The sequence below is a fragment of the Cydia strobilella genome, chromosome Z, assembly GCF_947568885.1.
Source record: "Cydia strobilella chromosome Z, ilCydStro3.1, whole genome shotgun sequence".
Lineage (NCBI taxonomy): Eukaryota > Metazoa > Arthropoda > Insecta > Lepidoptera > Tortricidae > Cydia > Cydia strobilella.
Genome location: NC_086068.1, coordinates 3917566 through 3944208, shown reverse-complemented (window position 1 = coordinate 3944208; position 26643 = coordinate 3917566). Strand labels below are relative to the sequence as shown.

At 36.4% G+C, this 26643-nt stretch overlaps 1 protein-coding gene across 3 annotated transcripts in view; it reads right to left on the bottom strand.

Annotated features, from left to right (window-relative positions):
• The window catches only part of LOC134754557 (beta-alanyl-dopamine/carcinine hydrolase), a 93121-nt gene that overhangs the window by 65328 nt on the left and 1150 nt on the right, over positions 1–26643 (bottom strand). Inside the window, exon 1 of one of the 3 annotated variants that reach the window (XM_063690865.1) lies at positions 20556–20634. The exons of 1 other annotated variant lie outside the window; for it this stretch is intronic. In XM_063690865.1, coding sequence (XP_063546935.1) covers positions 20556–20619 — 64 coding nt within the window. In that variant the 5' untranslated portion in view covers positions 20620–20634. Of the gene's footprint in view, positions 1–16896; positions 16962–20555; positions 20635–26643 lie in introns of those variants that run through there. One more of the 3 variants, XM_063690867.1, reaches the window with a different exon arrangement.

Here is a 26643-nt window from a genome sequence, read left to right as displayed (position 1 = left end):
CTCTTAAATTCAGGGCGTCCCTCACTGTTACTCAGCGCGCTTCGCGCGTTCTTACATGCAGGGCGCCTGCGGCGTTCCTCACAGTTATTCAGCGCCCTTCGCGCGCTCTTACATGCAGGGCGCCTGCGGGGCCCCTCACACTTAAAGGTCGGGCGAAACCCGACATTCAGCGCTCTTACATTGCGATAGGCAGACACTCATATTGGCACGTCTGTGCATATTGAGTGATCAGCACATTTAATGTAGATCTTGTGATAATGGGTCCCAACTCCAAAAAAATTTAATTGAAATAAAAGACTTTTATTTTTCACTCGATCACTTTAGTGACGTAGGACTGATGTAACCCGGAGGCTCGCGGGCCGCCGGTTGCCGACCCCTGCTTTAAACTAACCGGTAAAATTTTGGGTCATTCTACTTTTTACTGCAGGTTTTTGTCTCCCCAGAAGAAAGTATTTGATTTTTAGGGTTCTGTACCCAAAGGGTAAAAACGGGACCCTATTACTAAGACTCCGCTGTCTGTCCGTTTGTCACCAGGCTGTATCTCATGAACCGTGATAGCTAGACGGTTAAATTTTTCACAGATGATGTGTTTCTGTTACCGCTATAACAACAAATACTAAAAACAGAATAAAATAAATATTTAAGTTGGGCTCCCATACAACAAACGTGCTTTTTTGCCGGTTTATGCGTAGTGGTAGGGAACCCTTCGTGCGCGAGTCCGACTCGCACTTGGCCGGTTTTATATTTGTAAAACATGTATTTTTTGAATTGTATACTTAGAGTGAGACCAAGATAAGTCTGCAACGATTTTGATATCACACTCAATGCAAGTGTTATTTGGCGATTATAAGGACACTTGCACTGCGTGTGCTATCAAAATCGTTGCAGACTTTTCTTGGTCTAACTCTATTAATATAAGGCACATTTTAATGCTGCACTAACGATACCTTATAACCGAAGTAAACAATATTTTATCTATTATAATATTTTTTTAAGTTTCGTAAAGTTGTCATTATGAGTAAAAGAGCTGGGACGGTAACATATTTGCGTAATCCAGGCTATAAATTCTAAAAATAAAAAAAGCCAAGGGTCAAATATTGAGACCTATTCTGTGCTTATCATTTTTTAGTACCTAGTGCAAGTTAAAACGCATTCCGAATATTAAAATTTCAAGATTGTTTGAAATCGTAAAAACCTTCAGTAAAAAGTAGAATGACCCTTGTTAGACAACTAACTCGTTTAGGGTTGAAATGGGTATCCAAACTGTATGATACCATCGAAGGGCACCGTTTGTAGTTTGTACATCCTTTGGCAAAAGCAAATCTGCAGTGTCTGTACGTACCCTCCGTGAGTGCACTTAGCAATATAGCTCTCCGCTTTGTCCCAGTCGCGTCTCTCGCATCGTTAATGTCGTTTACCACAAACCACTTGGCGGCTTTTGTATTGCCTTCCACTCCTATCTGTTGTGGTCAAAGCCGGTCAAAATTTCAAATAATCCAGTCGTCATGGTTATAATCTCCCAAATCTATAAAAAGGCGACACATTCGCGGTTTTTTTCGATTTTCGCTAGTTGCGTTCGGCGCTCGAGGTCACGAACTTGGATTTTATTCATTAGGCCAACATTATAAACAAGTCTGCGAAGAATCATAACTACCGGATTTGACGTAAACGACGTATTATTAAGAGTAGTAAAAGAGACGTATCACGGGACTTAATAATGTGAAGGATTCTTAGTTTTAGTTTTATAATTCATATATTATATTGTATATATTAGGTATATGTATATGTATTTTGATGGTCTTGCATATGTATATTAAATTTTAATTTAACTGCGTATTATATTTTGTTAGTAGTAGTAGCACCGCCCACAATCTCTCTGCTTTGCCCTCAGGTTGACTGGTAAAGAATGCTTTGGCATTAAGTCCACCTTTTGTACGATAAGTATTTCTTTTGTGCAATAAAGATTAAATAATGTAAATGCCTTTTCACAAGCTTTTATTTAACTTATTGTCCTGTACGGCTACCATTAGTTCGGCACTGATATAATCGCTAGCGCGAACGTCACTAACTTTCTATGCATCTCGCTCGTACTGACATATTAGTGCGAGAGAGATGTATAGAAAGTAAATTACGTAGACGTTAGAGTATGTCAGTTTTGACACTGTCACTGACTCATGGTACGGGTACTGTTAGTTTTTTTATACAATTTTTTTATGTTTACGATCTTTTTGTGAAATTATTAGTTTTAAATTTGATCTGTATAATAATTCAATATTATTATGGAATAATATTAACATCAATAAATTGCTCTGATAATTAGCTTAAGATACATATTATTCACCATTCATAAGTGCTTGTTGCTAGGCATACATGAATAAAGTATATTTGAAATTAGAAATAAATAGAAAAACCGGCCAAGTGCGAGTCGGACTCGCGCACGAAGGGTTCCGTACCTAAAACAACAGAATAAAGTAAATATTTAAGCTGGGCTCCCATACAACAAACGTGATTTTATTTGCTGTTTTTAGCGTAATGGTACGGAACCCCTCCGTGCGCGAGTCCGACTCGCACTTGGCCGGTTTTTTAGTATTTGTTGTTTTAGCGGCAACAGAAATACATCATCTGTGAAAAATGTCGTCTAGCTTTCACGGTTCATGAGATACAGCCTGGTGACAGACAGACGGACAGACAGACGGACAGCGGAGTCTTAGTAATAGGTCCCGTTTTTACCCTTTGGGTAGGTAAGGCACCCTAAAAATTATCAATTCAAATCTCTATTAAACAAAAAAAAAACATTAGCTCGGCAGAGAAAAAAAATTGTATACCTACCGGTTTCGACCTCACGTAAGCATGATGTAAGGTAAAACTCATGCCTGTTTTTTGTTTTTTAACAACAAAAACTGAGTTATGCCCTCATAAAAACCAATCGCACGAATTTTCAATGCTCTGAGACCTCTGAGTTATTCAAAACGGTTAGGTACACACAAATCTTCCCGAGTGTGGTGTAAGGTTAGAGACGGCGTAGCTTTATTTGACGTTCATAAGCGCATTGTAATATGCCTACTTAATTAATAAACTATCTTTACAGTACATATGGTGCTACTTTCTCGCACTAGTGCGTAAAAGAGCACTTTTTGTGCACATGTCGAAAGTTTAAAGAGCCATATGTACTGTAAAACGTTGTACGATACACGTGCGAATAGGTAATTCGCAACTCGTGTCGATTTAAAACACTCCCTGCGGTCGTGTGTTAATTTATCGCCACTCGTTTCGAATTTCCTCTTTTCCGCACTTGTATCGTAAATAACTATTATCACATGGTACAAATTGGTACAAATGAATAACCGATATAAGTGTGGCTTCCGATTACGTAAAGTCTATTCAAATCTAGATCTCAAGGTATACTCAAAGATAGATATAACTCCGTAATAGATGGATACAGTCTAAGGAAAAAACGTGCCTCGAAAATCACGAAAATTTGATTCTCGATCAGATGGCGCCACTAGTTTTGGCCTACACTCTACTAGAGGGCGTTGACTGTTTCATTTGTTATTTATAATTTTAACGCATACCAGTGAAAGAACATGGGTCAAAATCATATAAAAATAATTAATGCAAATGAAAAAATCATTTATCCATATTTAAATACATTTGGAGAGAGGGCGCTACTGTGCCACGGTTAACATAACTGTCCGTATAATTTTGCTACCAAAAATAGAAATACTGAGAATTTTAGAATAATTATCAGTTGGAAGATAGTGCAAAGAAGAAAAATCAAGAAAACATTATAAGTTATCTTAAAAATGTGAAGAATCAGTGTCAAAATAGACAAAAACAAGTTAAACAACAAGTGATTTATTCCGTGCTAGTGAAGACTTTTATTCGAATTAAACACAACTGGAAGATCAGAGAACATTACTAGTGATAAATTACTATCATTACGCCAAGGTTAGTTAAAAATAAAATCAAATTCATTAAAATAACCTGCAAATATAACGGTAAACAAACTGCTTCACTCACCGAGGCATAGTTTTGCTACTGACCAAAAGAGGGCGCAAAATTCAAAGAACAAGAACTGCTCACGATCACCATCTAGCGTAAGAGCGCCATCTAGCGTCGAGTAGGTGACAAAAGATTGAAAAATACCATTTAAAAAATCCTGAAGATGGAAGAAGTTATGTCCGCACTCCGTAAGATCCAACAAGACATGGACCAACAGAAAATTACAATAGAAAAAAATGGAGAGAAAGTTACAGAACAGATAACAGAAAACATAAACAAAACTTTAGACACAAAATTTAAAATATGGGAAGACAGTCAAGAAAAATTACTGCAAAAGATAGAAAAACAGGAACAGAGGCTTCATATGCTAGAAAAGCAAGTAAGACAGAGAAATTTGGTATTTTTTGGCATCGAGGAAAATGAAAAATCTTACTCACAGCTAGAAACAAATATAATAGACTTCATAAACAACTTCCTTGCAATAAAACTAAATAATATAGATATTCAAGAAGCGAGGAGAATAGGCAAAAAATCAGAAAACCCCCGTCCCATTACTGTTACATTTACCACTTTGGGCAGCAAAATCAAAATAATGAAGCAAAAAGGACTACTAAAGGAAACTGCCTACTACATAAAGGAAGATTATCCACAACACATCTTGGAGAAAAGAAGAGAGCTACAAGAACAAGCGCAGGTAGAGAAAAATAAAGGAAATAGTCATTATAAAATATGACAAATTAATTGTACTAAAAAATAATACAGAGACTGAATCAAGTTCAGATACCAGGAAACGGAACCTATCCATCTCACCACAAAACAACTCTAACTCTCAACTATACGCTCCACAGCCTCCACACAATATTCAATTGGCAAAGAAAAATAAAACTGTAGTAACGCGGAATACATCCCAAAGCTCACCGAGTCCGTCACAAGGACCCGTCAAACCAGGCATCCTTAACTTCCTAACTAATAAGCAATCGAACAGTAAGCAGGTAGGTGATAAAAATAGAACCGAAGACGACTTACACGCCTAGCAATTAGCACCTCTCTCAGAACACATATTATGCGAAAAACAAAACCTATTAGCACCACATATCCATCTTCCAAGCCGGTTGGTCACCGTGGAAGATTACGACCGAAACCTTCCAAAGAAATCATCAGAACTTACAAAGCTCAGCAAAAGAAGCTCACACCAGCTCTACATATTGACATACAATGTTAGAACTCTATCATCACACGAACGATTAATCGAACTAAAGGGAGCACTAGCGAATATAAAATATGACATCATAGGTTTATCAGAAATACGACGTCTTGGCAACGAAATTTCAGAATACGACCACTTCATTCTGTGTCACACGGGTCAAACGCCAGGAAAATATGGAGTCGGTTTTTTAATAAACAAACACCTAAAAGAAAATATCGAGAGTTATGTTGGAATCTCTGAACGTGTCGCACTTCTTAACATCATAATTTCAGATAAACCGCTCACCATAATACAGGTCTACGCACCCACGGAGGCGGCGCAAGAAGAAGAAGTGAATAATTTCTACGAAGAAATCTACGAAGCTATAAGCATGGCATATGAAGATTACATCTTAATGGGGGACTTCAACTCAAAAATAGGCAAACCACAAATGGATGAACATCTTGTAACAAGGCAATATGGCTATGGTGAAAGAAACGCACGAGGACAGAGGCTGATAGACTTTGCGTTGGAAAACAAGTTAGCAATTATCAACACTTTTTACAAGAAAAAACCCAAAAACAGATGGACGTGGCGCTCGCCAAATGGGCAACATAGAAACGAAATAGATTTTATAATGTCTAATCGCCCATTAATATTTCAAAATATCGAAACTTTGAATCTAGATTATCCGTCAGACCACAGACCGCTCAGAGCTACAATAACACTTGCTAAACCGAGAAAAAGTAGAACCAACTACATAAATAAACAATACAATATTCCTAAAAGCGAAGAAGAGATATCACTGTATAAAGAATACCTGATATATTACATAATTACTTTAGAAGACAAAAATAAAGAGGAGACGGTACAAGCCCATTATGACAAAATAATCAACATTATTCGAAAAAGTCTACAAAGTGCTTGTAAAAAAGATTCACCTAGAGACCGTAGTATACTGACAGAACGCACAAAAAATCTATTAAAAAGAAAACAAGAATTACAAAAAACTAAAAATAAATCTAGATCACAGAAAAACGAACTCAAAGCATTATACAAATTAACCAGTAAATATATAAAAATGGACTATCAAAACCACAGATTTATAACCTTAGAAAAACATTTAGAACAGAAAGGAAGCACAAAAAAAGGATATAAAGAATTACGAACAAATAAGACATGGATCAAAAGTTTAAAAAAGGAGGCGGAAACGAAAAATAGCCGGGCTGAAATCATAAAAGTTGCAACAGACTTTTACAGTAACTTATATAGCGCTACAACAACACATAGAGGTCCAATAGAGCACTATTCAACGAAACCTCAGAGTTCAAAGGAAATATCAGGATATGACATAGAGCCTATAGACTGTAAAGAAATTATAGAGACAGTACGAAAGCTAAAATCAGATAAAAGTCCAGGCTCGGATCACATTACGAATGACGCTATTAAAATCGGTCAAGATATACTAGCCAGGCCACTAGCAAATTTATTCAATCAAATTTTAAAAACCACTGAAACTCCGATACAATGGTCTGAATCCAATATTATTTTGCTTTATAAAAAAGGAGACCCTGAAAATATCAGCAACTACAGACCGATAAGCCTTCTGCCATCCATATATAAACTGTTTTCAACCATTATAAATCAGAGAATAAATGTATCACTAGAACAAAAACAACCAATCGAACAAGCCGGCTTTAGAAAAGGTTTTTCTACGATGGATCATATCCATACTTTGGAGCTAATAATAGAGAAATTTCAGGAACAAAAACGACCATTGTACGTAGCTTTTATCGACTATCAAAAAGCTTTCGATACTGTTTCCCACGAAAGTATATGGACAACACTAAAAGCTCAACAGGTAGAGACAAAATACATAGATATTCTGAAAGCTATATACAACAAGAGCACGAGCCGAGTAAAACTAGAAACGATTGGTCCAAGCTTTCAAGTAAAAAGAGGAGTAAGGCAAGGCGATCCCTTGTCCCCAAGAATCTTTATTGCTATTTTAGAAAACATTATTAGCAAACTAGATTGGCAAAAACAGGGCTTATTGATACAAGGAAAAACCTTAAGTCACCTTAGATTTGCGGACGATTTAGTACTACTGGCGGAAACAGCACCGAATCTGCAGTACATGGTCGAAACTCTACATAAAGCTAGTCGGCAAGTAGGACTTGAAATGAACATTTCAAAAACAAAAATCATGTCAAATCACAGAAAATCAAACATCACTTTAGATAATGAATTACTAGAATATGTGGAACAATATATATATTTAGGGAAGCAAATTGGATTCAACAGAAATAACAATGAACTAGAAGTAGAGAGGAGAATAAAAATTACATGGAATAAGTACTGGAGTCTTAAGGAAGTGTTTAAAAGTAAAATGCCAATAAAGCTGAAAAGGAAAGTTATGAACGCATGTATAATTCCATGTTTAATATATGCAAGTCAAACGTGGAAATTCACCAAAAAAATCCAGAATTTAATAATTACATGCCAAAGAGGTATGGAACGTAGCATGTTGAACTTGAAAAAAATTCAAAAGATACGACACACGAAGATAAGAACCGCGCTTAAAACTATAGATGCTCTCAACCAAGCTCAAAAGTTGAAATGGCGATGGGCCGGACATGTGGCACGACTTAAAGACCGCAGATGGACGAAAATCGTCACCCTATGGAAAGGCCCTCAAGGCAAGCGACGCAGTGGAAGGCCACACTCACGCTGGGACGAGGACATCATTAAAATAGCTGGACCAAACTGGCATCAAACCGCACTTGACCGATCAAAATGGCAAACTTTGGAAGAGGCCTTCACCTGAGAGGGGTTCCTGTTATATACAAATTATTTAGTAAATATTTATAAGCAACTAACAACCAAAAACTAGTATTTAAGCAAAAAAAAAATTTTTTTACTAACCATCATAAAGCAAGAAATCGTTAATAATGTATCTGTAATAATTTAGCGGGAAATAAAAGGCTTTTTATTTTTATTTTATTTATTAAATACATTTTATCGTATTTTTATAAATATTTATTTTTAGTTTTAAAGTGTGTCGACAGATGGCAGTGAATTTACTGGGGTTACAAAATTTACTATGACAGTACCGCTCTAGTATAAGTTACTCTATGACTGTGGTTACAAAATTTACTATGACAGTACCGCTCTAGTATAAGTTACTCTATGGTATACTAGACTGGACACACGAGATGCGATTAAGAGCGTTCTTACAAGAAAAGTCGAAATAATGTAAAATTGATGATATTCCCGAGAACATTTAAGACTTTACGCTCATTATTAGAAACAAAGAGTACTTGTTCCAGTAAGAGCGTCTTCTTATCCTTAGGAATATCGTTGTACATTTTAGAAAAAGGACTAATTAAATTAGTAATGATTTTTTTTCTGATGGTCGTTTACGAAAAACCGCGTGAAGCACTGAATTGAAAAGGGCATTTCGGTATTTTCGGTTACGAGTGCAAATACATAGCTCATTTGGAAAATAAGACTTCAGGCGCCGTGAGTACAGGCAGGGCTCGGAACCGGTATTTTTAAAAAACCCCGAAATAGCCCAATATTTTGAATTATTTTATGCTCATTACGTAGGACTGAATCATGTATTTAGGAAACAATTTTGCATTATTAAAACGTCCCATTAAAAATGAAATTATAAACAAAAGAACGTAATAATACCGGTATTTTTGTATGGAGCAAATACCGGTTTCCGACCCCTGAGTACAGGTTCTTCTCTTACTCTCACGGAACGTGATCTGATCTGGGATCACAGACATAAAATATAATCGATGATTTAGATCGAAAATAAAATTGCGCATTTTTAGAAGCAAGTTTTTTAAGCAGCTTTTTTTTTGTTTTACATTTTTAATGGTGCGTTTTAGACATATGTTCATGATTTTTTCTATCAAGCAAAAGTTGTTTAATCAGGTTTCGAATACTAGAGAAAGGCCTCAAAATTGCTATTCATATTTTTTGGCGACCGTATTAATATGGTGTAAACAAATAACTGTAAAAAAAATTTGTGACATACTTTTTATTCCTGACGGTACTTCTGATATGCATATCTGGATGCTGATAAGCAATAATGTGTTAACCCACATGCGAGCATTTTGAGAAAATGGCGTCTAAAGATTTCATCGTGGTTTTTGAGTGTTTGTTCTAAAAATTTAAGATTTTGTTCAAACTGTTGTATTTGTCAGTTTAAATACGACGAATACTAGTGATTTATAATATTCGAAATAAATTTAAATTTATCGTAATAATCCGCTTGATAGATTCTATCAAGTACTTCTCGTAATACATTAAATGTCACTGCGTATTGACAGAAAACAAGGTTTCCTTGTAATTGCTCATACAAAAACTACAGGGTTTAAACATGACAAGATTAATAGGGTTGTTGACAAGGAAATTTACAGAAATAAGGATAGAGAAAAGCAAGAATAGAGAAGAGAAGTTAGCTTGCAGCAAAACATTGACGCTATTTACAGAATGTTTCGTATAGGAGGTGAAAGCACACACTGCTCACTCTTAAGAGTTGGTCAAAGGCGCCTAGTCTTTCAAAGATAGCATACACTAGAGAATTTGGGACGGGTAACGCCGTGGCCGGGTGGTCTAGTGGTCAGGTAAGATGAAGACGCGGGTTCGATTCCCGCCTCGGCCACCGGTGGGCTTGGTCACTTTTTCTTTAGTGAATATTATTTACTTCAGTTTATGCCATAGCAGTGTCTCTGACATTTGCTAACGTCTGCGTAACTTACTTTCTATAGGTACATCTCGCTCGCACTAATATGCGAGATGCATAAGAAGTTACGCACACGCTAGCGAATATGTCAGCAGTGTCAAACTGGCCCCTATTTCACCACGGTGACTACTGCGACAATTGTCGACATACTGTTACTGACGTCACAGGCATCCATAGGCTACAGCAAAGATAGATATAACTCCGTAATAGATGGATACAGTCTAAGAAAAAAACGTGCCTAGAAAATCACGAAAATTTGTTTCTCGATCAGATGGCGTCACTAGTTTTGGCCTACTCTCGTATAGAGGGCCTTGACTGTTTCGTTTGTTCTTTATAAATTTAAATACATTTTAACGTATTTTTATAAATCTTCATTTTTAGTTTTAAAGTATGTCGATAGATGGCAGTGAATTTACAGTGGTTACAAAATTTACTATGACAGTACCGCTCTATCTTATTATATCCTCATTGGCTACAGTAACCGCTTACCATCGGACGGGCGGTGTGCTTGTTTACCACCAACAATTTTATTTAAAAAAAACTCCATTGCATAATATCGCCAATAAATAAGTACTTATTATGCGAAGCTAATGACAATTGCCACAAGAAACACGACAATTGTCACGAGATTCCGACATAGAACTCATTTCCTGTCAAGAATTAACGAAAATTCTTTTAAATCTTGTGACAATTGTCATCATCATCATTCATCATCATAAACTTACCAGTTTTTTGCCGATATAATAAAGTTTTTTTAAATAATACAATGATGGTGGCAAACAGGAATACGGCCCGTGAACAGGAATAGCCGTACAGGGTGTATAGCCAACCTGACAATCGCTTGCGCTACGACAATGAAACGCTTTGTGTCTCTCTATCACTCTTCCTTATTAGTGCGACAGTGACAGTTGCGTTTCGCAACGATTGGCATGTTGGCTACGCACCCTGCTCTTAACTAAATTCATGTTTGACATGTCATATTTATAGTGCGACATAAAATAATAGAAATTAAATAAAACGGAACTAAAAAAATACTAAATTGTTGCCATGTTTAAGCATGTTCCATCAAAAATGTGACAGTTATGTAAAAAGTAGCTCCTTCATTTATTTTCTACAATTTATTGTCGGACTATACTGTCACATTGCATCGAAATCGAATTTGTTTGATGTGATCTGCCGCTACAACTTCACAGAAAAGTTCTATCTAGAATCTGATTCTGTAATCTTCTAATGTTATCTGAAAAAAAAAAAACATTCGCTCGCAAAATAATAACTCGCTTATCGATATTCGCCTTTCGCTTATCAAAGTAGGCTAGACAACTGCCTAGATATCAATGAGATAATAATAACGAATACATTAGAGCACCTGAGAAACAACATAAAAAGCAAGTTGTTTTTCTAAAAACCTACGAGGCGTGTTGAATACAAATTATCCAAGGCTGGTCGTACAATAGGCGTAGCATATAATCTGTCATTATTGGCTAATTTTCATATGTCCTTAGAAGCGAAATTGGAAAATAAGTGGACAATTTAGAGAATATCATCGCCCGACTTAAGTGCCGTTAAATAGGTAAAAATACTCTTAAAATACACGCACTATTAGAGTTTCTGCGACTCCAAAACCGAAAACCGGGATAACAGGGAATATTACGCGAAACTCTGCGTAGGGGGCGCCACCACAATCTGGGGGTCTATCGCGAAACAAGAAAATCGAAATTTCGTTATCTAACATCTCTGTCACTTGCATATTCGAGGGATAAAGAGGCAGATAGCGAAATTTCGGATTCGCATTTCCCGGTAGATCCTTTGTTAGCAAACCGCCTTGATGCATCAATGTCATATTTGATTATCTCTGAAAATTTGTCAAAAACCTGTTAAAGGTACAGTATGTATAAGTTAGTCTATGGTTTACTAAAAAGGCTAGTGCTGCACTCTGGTGACAGAACATTGCAGTAATATCCCCTATTACTCGGTCAAGGAATTTAATATCAGTACCATTTCGTACCTTGTCACAGTGACAATAGTATGAGGTGCCTAGCGACTTTTATATTGTTTTTCACTGTCTTAAGGTACGAAATGGTACTGAAATTAAATTATTTGACTGTACAACACAAATAGTTGATATTTTGCTGATTATCATATTCACCGCTGACCTACGGACGTAACGCTACGTCGTAGCCGATAACATGAGTTTCCCGGTATGTAGCGGAAATGCTTCGTAGAGGCAAAACGTCAATGTGTCGTGATTAGCTCTGAATAGGTTAAGTATGATATACCCGAGTTCTTAAGGGGCGTGTAGACGGGCCACATTTTCACTGTAATAAGTTCACTGTAAGTTTTTAGGGTTCCGTACCCAAAGGGTAAAAACGGGACCCTATCGCACCATATGTAGGTACTCTAATAGTTATTTACGATACAAGTGCGGAAAAAAGGCAATTCGAAACGAGTGGCGATAAATTAAAACACGACCGCAGGGAGTGTTTTAAATCGACACGAGTTGCGAATTACCTATTCGCACGTGTATCGTACAACGTTTTACAGTCAATATGGCCCTTTAAACTTTCGACATATGCACGAAATATGCTCATTTACGCACTAGTGCGAGAAAGTAGCACCATATGTACTGTAAAATTTATTATGTTTTCTTTATATTAATGTCTTGTTTGTTTGTGCTTACGAATAAAATCTTATTCTATTCTATTTACCTATTGTATTTTTTTAATGAGTATTTATTTATACTTGCTGTTTCTATTAAGAAAATAAAACAAAAAAGTCCCTTTTTAGGGTTCCGTACCCAAAGGGTAAAAACGGGACCCTATTACTAAGACTCCGTTATCCGTCTGCCCGTCTGTCTGTCTGTCCGTCTGTCCGTCTGTCTGTCACCAGGCTGTATCTCATGAACCGTGATAGTTAGATAGTTGAAATTTTCACAGATGATGTATTTCTGTTGCCGCTATAACAACAAATACTAAAAAGTACGGAACCCTCGGTGTGCGAGTCCGACTCGCACTTGGCCGGTTTTATCTGCCTTATCGACGGAAAATATACGAATTCACTTCAGCTTTAGCTAGAAAGGTTAATTAGGATTTTTTTTGGGAAAAAAAATCTAGTGAATAGTGAAATAACAATGATAATGTTGTTTATTTAGCAGAGACCTTTCTTGTTAGATAAGATTTTCGTCTGTCGAGGTGCCGTTTTAAGGTATTTAACTAACTAACATGGCTCAACGACCCAAAAGAGGGTCTTGGCCTCCGAAACGAGAGCACTCCACTTTTCCCGATCCTGCGCCGTCTTCTGCCAATTATGGGATCCGCTTCTACACTGTCTCCCCAGCGGTATCTGGGCCGACCTACCGAGCGGCAGTCGATCTTCCCAAGTACGCCCTTTTGGCAGCCCGATCCTCTCCCATTCTTAATAGGTGACCGAACCAGCGAAGTCTGTGGTATATCGTTTCGCCGATAATATTGGGTCCGCCCAACAACTCCTCGATTTCGGCATTCTTCAGTATCCTCCACGTGCCGTTGTCTCTCTTGATAGGTCCCAGCATAGAGTAACTTATACTAGAGCGGTACTGTCATAGTAAATTTTGTAACCACAGTAAATTCACTGCCATCTATCGACACACTTTAAAACTAAAAATGAAGATTTATAAAAATACGATAAAATGTATTTAAATATGGATAAATGATTTTTTTTATTTGCATTAATTATTTTTATGATTTTGACCCATGTTCTTTTACTGATATGCGTAAAAATTGTTAAATAACAAACGAAACCGTCAACGCCATCTATACGACAGTAGGCCAAAGCTAGTAACGCCCTCTGATCGAGAATCAAATTTTCTTGATTTTCGAGGCACGTGTTTTCTTATACTGTATCCATCTATTACGGAGTTATATCTATCTTTGTTCCCAGGATTAATGCATTTATTGAAGTTATTTAATAATTTACGAAATCTGGCATTAATGGACGTGAAAAGTCTTGAAATTTATGGAATTAAGCTCTTGGAGAAAATATATCTTGTTTTTACATTATAATAGTCTATGTACTATCGAACAACTTAATACATTTTCACATTTACTACGTAATTGGCACTACATTGATTTAAAACGTAAAAAGACTATGATACTTTCTGTGAAATAGTTATTTGTGCAAGAAGAGAGGAAATCCCGAGCGAAGCGAGTGATTCTAAGTTAGAATCTTGACCGTAGCGAGTAGCGAGGGACTCAAAAACACGAGATGTAAAATAACTTTGCTCTCGTGTTGCACATATAATTTTTCACCTCAGTAGTGAGAACATATTAAAGGTTAAAATGTATTTCGAATTACACAGAATAATACAGTGAACAAAAAAAAAAAACGAATTTGTAATAGAAGTATGAAGTGGCAGTTCATGGCCTTCACTAAATTAAAAAGCTACTTTGTTTCACTCCCTAGAGTGAGGAAAGTCGCACTTTCGTAACTCCTTGGAGTGAGGAAAGCGCACTTTCCTTACTCTAGGGACTGACGAAAGTAGGCTTTTTCGAGCTGCTGAGGTGAAAACGTTCTATGGTGGGTCACAAATCAGTTTGTTTGATTGTACGCATTATGACAGATATTAACCGAATTTAAAAGTAGATTTTTTGTTAAATAATTGTATGAAAAAGCCAATCGGAACTGAAATAATGTATCGTTGGGTGACAACCAAAACTCGGTATAATTACCACCATAAGTTCATATTAATAGTGAACCATGTTAGTATTTTAATAACAAAACTTCTGTGAGGCACTGTCATATTAAATATATTTTTCTGAAAAATGGACGGCAAAGTCGACGTTGCCGGTTAAAAAGTAAGTCGCGAAGTGCGTTGTTTATGGTCAGTCAAAAAATTAAAAAGTTAAAAACATTGCAGTCTCGATTTTGGGCCTACAATGTTGCATACAAATTCCATTATTTGTCGAGTTCCAAACTTTTTAAAAGTTGAAGTGGCCATATCAAATGTAGGCATAGGTCCATTAAACAGCCAAACAGATGATCAGTACTTATTATTATAATGTTGGTACTGCGACTATGTAGGTGTCTCAAATAGGTTGGCGTATTTTCAGCAGAAAAATACACTTCTATTTTTTATAAAAAAAAACGGCGGCAAAGCAAATCTTATTACTTTTTTCTGTAAAAATATATACATAAGAACGTTGCTTCTGTAAAATATTTCTATTATATTTGTATTTATTGCGCCATTTTTGAAAAAAGCACTATATATGACTCGGCTGGAAGGCTACTTGCTGGCTGAGGATTCGTTTTATACGGAATCCCTAGGTCGTCCGTTTAAAACGAATCCTCAGCCAGCAAGTAGCTACTTCCGAGCCTCGACAATAATGTACTATAACCGGGTCACTCACGACGTGAGCAGTTAATGCGCTGTATTTAATATATTTAACCGGGTCACTCACGACGTGAGCAGTTAATGCGCTGTATTTAATAAATTTAATAAACCATGTCAATACCAAATTAAGGTCGATTTTTGTTTAATTATTTTTTAGTAATTAGTGAGTTTTATCCGTTGTCACCTAAAGAATGTCGCCACTTTTCGTCGCGTCTGTCATGCCCATATGTTTTTACTTTTCGGTTAGAGTCTTTTGATAAACGATTGATATTTTCAAACACTGAAAATTGTACGTACAATTTGGGCCGTATTCGGGTTTGTTTGTTATGGCTCGTGTAGCCTACGTATTTCCAAAGATAGATATAACTCCGTAATAGATGGATACAGTCTAAGGAAAAAACGTGCCTCGAAAATCAAGAAAATTTGATTCTCGTTCAGAGGGCGCTACTAGTTTTGGCCTACTGTCGTATAGATGGCGTTGACGGTATCGTTTGTTATTTAACAATTTTAACGCATGTCAGTGAAAGAACATGGGTCAAAATCATAAAAATAATTAATGAAAATAAAAAAAATCATTTATCTATATTTAAATACATTTTATCGTATTTTTATAAATCTTCATTTTTAGTTTCAAAGTGTGTCGACAGATGGCAGTGAATTTACTGGGGTTACAATATTTACTATGACAGTACCGCTCTAGTATAAGTTACTCTATGGTATTTCATAATATTCCATCATAACCGCTACTCATGCACTGTTAGTTTGGTTTGACAGTCCGCAGATGTCATCAGTTTTCAAAATAAGCCTTATTGTCGTCATGTCATGGGCAGTTATTTAAACGCTTCGAAATTAGGCCTCGCGGATTAACAGACATGCCCTGGGGCATGAAACATCAGTATTTAATTAAACTAACGAACTACTTGTATGAGGGAACAATTAATGGGGTGAGGGAAAAAAATTCAAATTCACCCACGCTTACAAAGACTACAAAGTAATAAGTAAAAGCTGATTTTATTCGAAAGGATTTTGTTTATTGATTATATTTTCATGCGAACAACTAAGATAAACAAGATGTTTTGTAAAATAAAGTTACAAATTTATGTGAAAAAATATTACTTAACTCAACGTGGGCTTACTTAACGAGCAATTAGTGTTTACTTGAGTACTGATGCGCCGTTGAAAAGTTTCCGAAATTTTATTTGTTTATAAAAAAAATCCGTAACATTAATTTCCTATGAAATTCTCCTGAATTTACCGAGAACTATTACTCTTTTGTAACGTGCAGATCTATACAGATACACAAGGGTCGAAATTCTTTTCGTTGTCTTGTTTTTAGTCCCCAAAAAATGTGACGGAGTGGAGATTTCTGTATGAGATAAAATTTTGTTTAAAAATTTTCTCATTTAAAATAATAATCTACAGCTAGAAAGACATGCGATAGCACTAGACTAAAAAAAACCAATTTATTCAATTATTTGGTAGAAGAAAGAAATACAAACGTGACGAGTGCTCAGAAACAAGACAACGAAAATAATTTTGGCCCACAAATACAAGGAAGTAAACACTTGAGTATAAAAGACTCACCCATCACCGCGACGAAGACCGCGTATCGCAACAGAGAGTACAGAGACATGCTTTCGTCGAGCGCTACCTGCGAATTGGAAGCACTCTGCCCGGGCCCAGGGTATATACCGCGCAAAGCATACGCAGCGTACTACGTAGGCGAACAACGCGCGAACGCGAAGCGATGCGGCGCGGGTTGAATCAATCCTTTGATATCTATAGAAGTGTCCTACGTTGGCGATCTCGTTGCGAACGCGAACGCCGTGGGCCCGCTGCGCCGCGCCGCGCCGCTTCGCGTTCGCGAGTTTTTCGCTTCCGTAAGATACACAAGATAAGACGCAGCGATACAGGGGACTGCTTACACTGGGTTGTACTTGTATATTAGTCACCCATCACCGCAACGAAGAGCGGTTCGGTGCGGCATTCTGCCTGAAACCGAACCTTCGGCTGAAACAGGCCGAAACCAAAACCGAAATTTTGCAGACACTAAAATATAGCCTCACAAAGCTACGAGCAAATGTTTATTTACCACGGACGCTATGGACTATTAATTTTTTGTCTGTGTCGTATTGTATACCTATGATAGAAACGAGTTACAATGAAACGTCACATTTAATATCTAAAACCTACTATACGTCTTGCTATCTTGTAAGAGCGAGATGCAGCTGTGATGAATGAGTGAGAAACATATAATAACTAAAATGTCACTTGCGATTAGTGAACACGTTCTTTCGGGACTGTGAATAAAAACTTGAATAAAATAGACAGGTATAATAAATCATGAAATGCATAAAAATTCTTGTTTCGTCAAGTAATTGGTTCGCAGTCATCTGGGGTATTGTCTCTAGGGATATACGGGTTAAAAAGTTTTCATCACACTTGCTCGAATAAGATCTTATTTCATGCGGGCTTGTTCCCGCGGGAGTTATGGATTCTGAAAAAAATAGCTATAGGTAACTAACTCGTGAGTTATAGCTTTCACTAATTAATACTAACCAAGTAGGTATAAATGAGTTTTCCTTTGAAAATACTGACGTTTATTTTATTTTATTTTGTTTTTAGGGTTCCGTACCCAAAGGGTAAAAACGGGACCCTATTACTAAGACTCCGCTGTCCGTCTGTCTGTCTGTCACCAGGCTATATCTCGTGATCTGTGATAGCTAGACAGCTGAAATTTTCACAGATGATGTATTTCGGTTGCCGCTATAACAACAAATACTAAAAACAGAATAAAATGAAAATGAAAATATGTATTGATAACAATTGTTACATGTAAAATAGAGATTTAAGTGGGGCTCCCATACAACAAACGTGATTTTTGACCGAAGTTAGCAACGTCGGGCGGGGTCAGTACTGTGTGACCGTTTTTATAGTTAATGGTACGGAACCCTTCGTGTGTGAGTCCGACTCGCACTTGGCCGGTTTTTTGCTTTAAAATAACCCTTTTAAGTAACCCTGAGCTAGATTACGTCACATTCCGTGTTTCATAAATGGGGAATATTACTGCAAAGTTCTGCCGCCAGAGCGCAGCACTAGTGCACATCCTAAACCATAGAGTAACTTAAAGGTTAAAAAATGTTTGAGAGTCCCCGGCAAGCTCGGCCGGATTTCACCTTCCCATACAAACGGTTCCGCTCTCATTTTAAAACGACTAGCTAGATTGATCTGAAACTTTATACTTACAATAGGATAAGGTATATCCTATTGTATTTACCATAGAGTAACTTATACTAGAGCGGTACTGTCATAGTAAATTTTGTAACCCCAGTAAATTCACTGCCATCTGTCGACACACTTTAAAACTAAAAATAAATATTTATAAAAATACGATAAAATGTATTTAAATATGGATAAATGATTTTTTTATTTGCATTAATTATTTTTATATGATTTTGACCCATGTTCTTTCACTGATATGCGTTAAAATTGTTAAATAACAAACGAAACCGTCAACGCCATCTATACGACTGTAGGCCAAAACTAGTAGCGCCCTCTGAACGAGAATCAAATTTTCTTGATTTTCGAGGCACGTTTTTTCCTTAGACTGTATCCATCTATTACGGAGTTATATCTATCTTTGGTATTTACAAAGGCTAGGTCTGTAATTAGTTTACGTAGCTTCAGATATCATAGTTGAAAAATACAGCGAATTTAAGTTTTTCACACAAAACCTGTTTTTGCTCTATTTCGTTTGTTTAATCAACTGGAGCTATATAAACTAATTTCAGACCTAGACATACCTCATGTTATTGTATGTGCAAAGTTTCATTACAATCCAAAACGTAGTTTTAAAATGAGAGCGTAACTACGTCTGTATGGGAAGGTGCAATTCGGCCGAGCTTGCCGAGGAATCTTAGCAAATGTGTCATTGTTTTCGAACGAGACCAATAAGTACCTAAGTAGTTATTGTTATTACATTATATTTTTCACCTCAGCAGCTCGAACAAGCGTACTTTCGTCATTCCAGGGAGTGAAACAAAGTAGCTTTTTAATTTAGTGAAGGCCATGAACTGCCACTTCATACTTTTATAACATTTTTTTTTGTTTCCTCATTTAATTAAATACATTTAAACCTTTAATATGTTCTCACTACTGAGGTGAAAAAATATGTGTGCAACACGAGAGCAAAGTTATTTTACATCTCGTGTTTTTGAGTCCCGAGAAAGCGAGAGATTCTATGATTTCACGAGCGAAGCGAGTGATTCTAAGTTAGAATCTTGAGTGTAGCGAGGGAAATAAACACTCGCAAGAAAAACCAACTTTTCTCTCTTGTTGCACAAACAACTAATGTAGTAATATAAGACGTAAGGGTAGTATCCCAATTTATTTGTCCAATGTGCATTGTGTCTCACTCTCTCATTAAGCAAAATGTGAGATGCAAATACATATTGGACCAAGATATTGGACAGATGTAATACCAACAACTAATGAGGGCTACCGTTTTTGTGCTCACCAGTTGGCGCCACTGTAGAGTGTAGATGTAGGTCCAGAAAAACAGATTTCAAAATTCTTCTTATTTTTATAAGATCAATACGTTCTAATAAACATGCCATTTTTTCAACCTGTTTAATTTTGCATATATTTTCGCTGGCACTTTTTTAAACTAACTTTTTCATTGAGCTATATCTATTGCTTACCATAATTAATCAAAGATAGACAAAGGTTTACCACAATTATGAATAAGGAGTGAAAATTCCCGATAAGAAAGCTTGAAACCCCCAAAACTTCTATGTATTTGACATTTTGAAAGAACTTCATCTACACTAGCGCCCCTAACGGTAGCCCTCATTGAAGCTTGTAAACTTTTATGAATAAAGGGGGGGTCAGTTTGTATATTGGATATTAAACAAATACTTAAATAAAATTGAGTACATTTGTCAATCCAGAGGTAAATTTAAAATAGAATAACTCAAAGGTGACGATAAAGTTTTTGTGAATAGTTAAAATATAATCGATATTGGGTGAAGGTCACGATCTTTGCTGCATTAGAATTTACGGAGTTTATTTATTTGTTGAAGGCCCCTTTTCCATGTCCTTTCAGTCTTTCAAACAATAATATTAATATATTAATATACGTAAGTGCATGTGTAGGTATTAAGGTATGGGACTATGTAATAGTATATTGAGAACACAGGGTCTGTGGTAAAAACAGTCTAAGCACCGGAAAGATATAGACTCACCATCAGGACTGGCTAGAACGAAGCTCCGAAGCGCCACAGCACTGAATATAGTAATAAAAGACATTATTATTTGCCATAATACCGAAGAAAACTGCATAGCGGGGAGATTCTACCAGTCAGAATGATGGTTAACTGTAGACTAAATCGCCCGTTAGTCACCATATAATACAATAGAAGTATCATACTTGGAGGTTGTTCAGGGGAAAAACTTTTACTCAATCCAGGAGACAATGGCATATTTAATTGCATTGAAAAATGCAATAGATAGGCAAGAGGTAGTTCGCTGAGGAAAAGATGTAATGTAAAATGGTCCTACTTTCCTCCTTGGTGGGTATTTGGGTAACTGTGCTCCAATTCAAAAAGGGTTTTAAAATTTAACGTCTAATATATTCTAACATAATATTTCTATATTATTATTTATATACTCAGATAAACGAAATTGTATATGTTGAATTGCTACGTTAGTCATAATTAAAATTAATCTCTCTTTTTTGGGGGGGCCTATTAATTTGGCGACAATGGGGTAACTTTGCACCCCTAAATAAACTATATATAGGAGCAAAGATAATAACTCCGTAATAGATGGATACAGTCTAAGGAAAAAACGTGCCTCGAAAATCAAGAAAATTTGATTCTCGTTCAGAGGGCGCTACTAGCTTTGGCCTACTGTCGTATAGATGGCGTTGACGGTTTCGTTTGTTATTTAACAATTTTAACGCATTTCAGTGAAAGAACATGGGTCAAAATCATAAAAATAATTAATGCAAATAAAAAAATTCATTTATCCATATTTAAATACACTTTATCGTATTTTTATAAATCTTCATTTTTAGTTTTAAAGTGTGTCGACAGATGGCAGTGAATTTACTGGGGGTTACAAAATTTACTATGGCAGTACCGCTTTTGTATAAGTTACTCTATGATAGGAGCAAAAATACCCCAAACAATGGGTATCTTGTGGTCCTTATTCATTCGTTTTATATAAAATCATTTCATAAAGTTGATTTACCGATAAAATATGTTACATAAGATGTTCTTCTTAACATTCAATTCGTCTGAATATTTAATGAACTGTTTAAAAAATTATTTAAATTTTCCTTTAAGTGAAGCAAATATTGGAGCAACGTAGGAGCAGTTTACGGTACATAGTTAGGTACTCAACGGTAAAGCCTAAATGAAAAGTTATTACAACAATTAGGTTTATTATAATTTGTATATGAAATATAATGTAACGAAAAACGATTTTAAGTGAAATTTCAAAATAATCTAAATGGGCTTAAAACAACAGTTTTTTGCAGTGGAATGTTATTATATTGCTTTTATTCGTTTTATAGGTATTATTAGTATAAATTATCATTACGCACAAAGGCATTTTTCATTTTTAATATTTATTTTAAATTTCCGTCGGATGTGTGGCTTCTCGTAAGTAGTCGGTGTCGTACTTAACACAATGAAGTGCACGCACTTCATTGAGGTGCGGAAACATTTTCTTCGAGAGGCCGCCACTAGTGTATACATATTACCAAAGAGGATATAATAAGATAAAGCGGTACTGTCATAGTAAATTTTGTAACCACAGTAAATTCACTGCCATCTATCGACATACTTTAAAACTAAAAATGAAGATTTATAAAAATACGATAAAATGTATTTAAATATGGATAAATGATTTTTTTTATTTGCATTAATTATTTTTATGATTTTGACCCATGTTGTTTCACTGATATGCGTTAAAATTGTTAAATAACAAACGAAACCGTCAACGCCCTCTATACGAGAGTAGGCCAAAGGTAGTGGCTCCATCTGATCGAGAATCAAATTTTCGTGATTTTCGAGGCACGTTTTTTCTTTAGACTGTATCCATCTATTACGGAGTTATATCTATCTTTGATATTACTTCAATGGTCATGATGGTGACGTGAAGTATGTTACCGGTCAAACCCGATTTCGGCCCGAATATAAATTCGAGTAGGCCTCTTTAATAGGCCAAGTGGATTAAAGTAAGCCGATATTAGCAAATTGGATAAAGTTATAGTCCTAATGATAGTTTCTGCTAAAAATAAAGATAATTTGTCTGTGGCGTAAAGAGGACTGTAATTGGTGATTTGAACTATATTCATCATCATCATCGCCCACTGCTGAGCATAGGCCTCTCTTCCAGTACGCCACTTGTCCCAGTCCTGAGCTAATCTCATCCAAAAGTGACCCGCAATCTTCCGGATGTCGTCCACCCAACGAGCCGACGGACGCCAGGGGCTTCTTTCATTCGAAAGCGGCCACCATTCCGTTAACATTTTAGTCCACCTGCCATCACTCTGCCTAGCAACATGTCCCGCCCAACTCCATTTTAGTTTGGTACTATTTAGGTAGGCTCACCGGATGGTTTTCGGGTCTGCTACTGGCAGAGGCCTCTGCTGGTGGCTGCATGGTGATATCCTTTCTTAGTGGAGCACTTTAAATAGGTTTTTACTGAGTATTATTTTGGTTTCGTGTTAGTTTTATCACGGTTTTGATGACACTGAAGTTGTCAGTTATTCTTTTGTGTAGACCTCTTTTGTGTGACCGGCCAGTAGCCGCGCTACTTCTAATGAGTTATATAACATAGGTGGAATACTAAATAGTGTCAGTACAGTGAAATCTCATTATCATTAATCCGGTACTTCGATGGTCCGGTACATTCAGTAATCCGGCACCAAGATAGGTGCAAGTTATCATTCTATGTCCAACTTTACGAACTACAATACAAATGCCTTCTCTTTAAAAGTGGCCAAAAACCAGACAACGGTCGAATTTTCTTCGAACTTATTATTTTAGTATAGTACATGTATACGACATAATTATAAATACATATATCCAAATATATGCAGATTTGCTCTAATTTACAGTAATCCGAATTTTCCACTAATCCGGTTCTTGTGTCAGCGTTAGTGCCGGTTTAACGGGATTGTACCGTATATGCTGTCAGATGGTGGAAATAAGGCAATGGTGCATGGAGACTATATAAAGGAGCCAAATCTCTATGTATGAACCGTGTCCATCAAAAAACAATTAGGCGGCGCCACCATACACCGAAATACTACCAAAAACAACCTAAGTAATTTGGTCGGGTTATTTGTTGCCTTATATGGTTCATGTTATACTCATGTCCCAGAGCCTAACTAGCGCCACCGGAGAGATTAGGAACTATTATTTAAAGATGAAAGCGGTCACTTTTGCAACAATTCTGCCATAAGAGATTGGCATCCTTTCTATACCATCCATACAATGGTGGTTAAAATGACATGTCATAGTGACGGGTGGGGTGTACAGGGTGACCTTAGCCATAGGACAAACCCTGAAATCCCACGAAGGGTTACTTCTCAGGAATGCTCTAACGTTAATACTTTTTTAATTAGAACAAAAGATAAAAAAAAAAATTTCAAACAAAAATTAATTCCAATGATCGACAACAAAAAGGAAACATACTGTATTAATCATTGACAGTGTTTTTGACAACTTGTTCTATGGATGGTATATAAAGGATGCCAATCTCTTATGGCAGAATTGTTGCAAAAGTGACCGCTTTCAGCTTTAAATAATAGATCCTAATCTCTCTGGTGGCACTAGTTAGGCTCTGGGACATGAGTATAACATGAACCATATAAGGCAACAAATAACCCGACCAAATTACGTAGGTTGTTTTTGGTAGTATTTCGGTGTATGGTGGCACCGCCTAATTACTGTTTTTTGATGGACACTTTTCATAGATAGAGATTTGGCTCCTTTATATAGTCTCCATGGTCAGAATCTTCTTAATATCATAAATAAAAAAGAAAATCAATAAGGTTGAAGAAGGTTTCATAATTTTTATTACCTCAGGACACAGATTATAAAATACTATACTCTCAGGAGCTATTAACACATACAGGCTGCTCCAAAGTAAAAAATTGTAATTTTTTAATTTCTTCGTAACCGCTACACCGGTTGTTATGATACTTTGTATACTGGTTTAATGCATATGTACATTTCGGCTTTGTCCAATGGCTAAGGACATCCTGTATATGCAAACTTTTCCTGTATGACCACTTTTAGTTTCTATTAATCACGTCTTATTGACCGAGCGTAACGAAGGTCTACGTTTCAGCTCTACAGGTCGCAATTCTCACCGATTCTCATGAAATAATTTGTATGAGCTCGCAATAAACTGCACTAATCTTACACGAGGCTGTTCCATTTTATTTACATAAAAATTTGACTTATCTTGCTTTACTTTACTGCAGATAAAGGTGCTGAATTGCTGATAGCCTTGAGAATTCACTTGTCTACCTACAACCCTACCTGGATGCCAGACACAAATTTTGTTAAGATTTGAGAGAAAGAGAAGAGTTAATCTCAATTGTAAATAAAATGGTACATCAGGTACATTATAAAAAAAGTTTCTTAATTAAAATTCTTGACATTTTCGTATTCCGGTCGCATTCCTGACAAACGGCCAAAATTCCTGACATGTCAGGAAAATTCCTGACATCTGGTAACCCTACTGTAAGAACAAAAATTTTCGCGAAAATGCTCATTACCTAATGAGCATTTTCGCGAAAAATTTTGTTCTTACATTAGTAAGTATACCTAAGTAATTTTGACACAGAGTAAGTAATAGTATTATCATACAGAACAGCCACGCACCGCCCTGCCCCGACTCGAATTACCTCGCCCCGCGACAGCAGATTGACGGCCGTTTGCCGGCTGCTCAGTACTATTTTTAAGCAACTTACTCACATGACGCGTGTACAGACGTGTCGTTCACACATAGAAACGCAAGTGATTTTTGATGTATAGCGTGTCCGCCTTGTGATTTTGAGTCGGCGCCGCGCTAAAAGTTCTTCATTTTCCGGTGAAGAAGGGGCGTCGATGTCGCGCCGCGCCGCCGCGCATCACGTTTTACTTAGCTTGTTTGGTGAAAAATTGCATTGGCAAAGATGCGTGTAGCAAAAATAACGAGTAGAAAAAAATGCTTGTGATGAAATTATCTGTTGGTAGAAATAACGTATAGAAAATAACGAAAATGGGGAAAAACGCGAATGTAACTTAAAATAATGGACAAAGAAAATTTTAGGGAATTTTAGGAAATCTATACAGTCTTTATTCATGGCATTTTTAGTTTTGGTGTACGGTGTACGTGATACATCTTTAATTTCTAAATCGATTTGTTGAGAAAAAGGTCCGTAGTAATAGCCTTTGTGCTACTTACTACGTGCTACTAAACAGTATTAGTCCCTGTTATAATTAATGCATTATTATTATTATAAAGTATGTCACGTAGATGCAGTTTTCTTACTTCATTCAATGCATGTGGTGTTTACCTTTAAGTAATTGTTACGCTAAGCGATAATAGTTAAAACATTTGTAGTTATACTTAACAAAGTGTAAACAATTGTTGGTGGACCAATGGATATTTTGACGACCGGTCTGGCCTAGTGGGTAGTGACCCTGCCTGTGAAGCCGATGGTCCTGGGTTCGAATCCCGGTAAGGGCATTTATTTGTGTGATGAGCACATATTTGTTCCTGAGTCATGGATGTTTTCTATGTATTTAAGTATTTATATATTATATATATCGTTGTCTGAGTACCCATAACACAAGCCTCCTTGGGCTTACCGTGGGACTTAGTCAATCTGTGTAAGAATGTCCTATAATATTTATTTATTATTTATTTATATAAAATAAAAAATAAATATTGTTTACCGAAACAGGGAATATTACGCGAAACTCTGAAACGCCCACTACCACAATCTGAGGGTCTATCGCTAAACAAGAAAATTGAAATTTCGTTATCTAACATCTCTTTCACACAATATGCAATATTCGAGCGATAAAGAGGCAGATAGCGAAATTTCGGATTCGCGTTTCCCGGTACATCCTCTGTAAACAAACCGCCTTGATGCATCAATGTCATATTTTATTTGAAAACTTGTCAAAAACCTGTTAAAGGTACAGTATGTATAAGTTACTCTATGGTTTACTAAAAAGGCTAGTGCTGCACTCTGGTCGCAGAACATTGCAGTAATATCCATTATGAGATTTAAAAAAATAGTTACGATGGGATGATGCG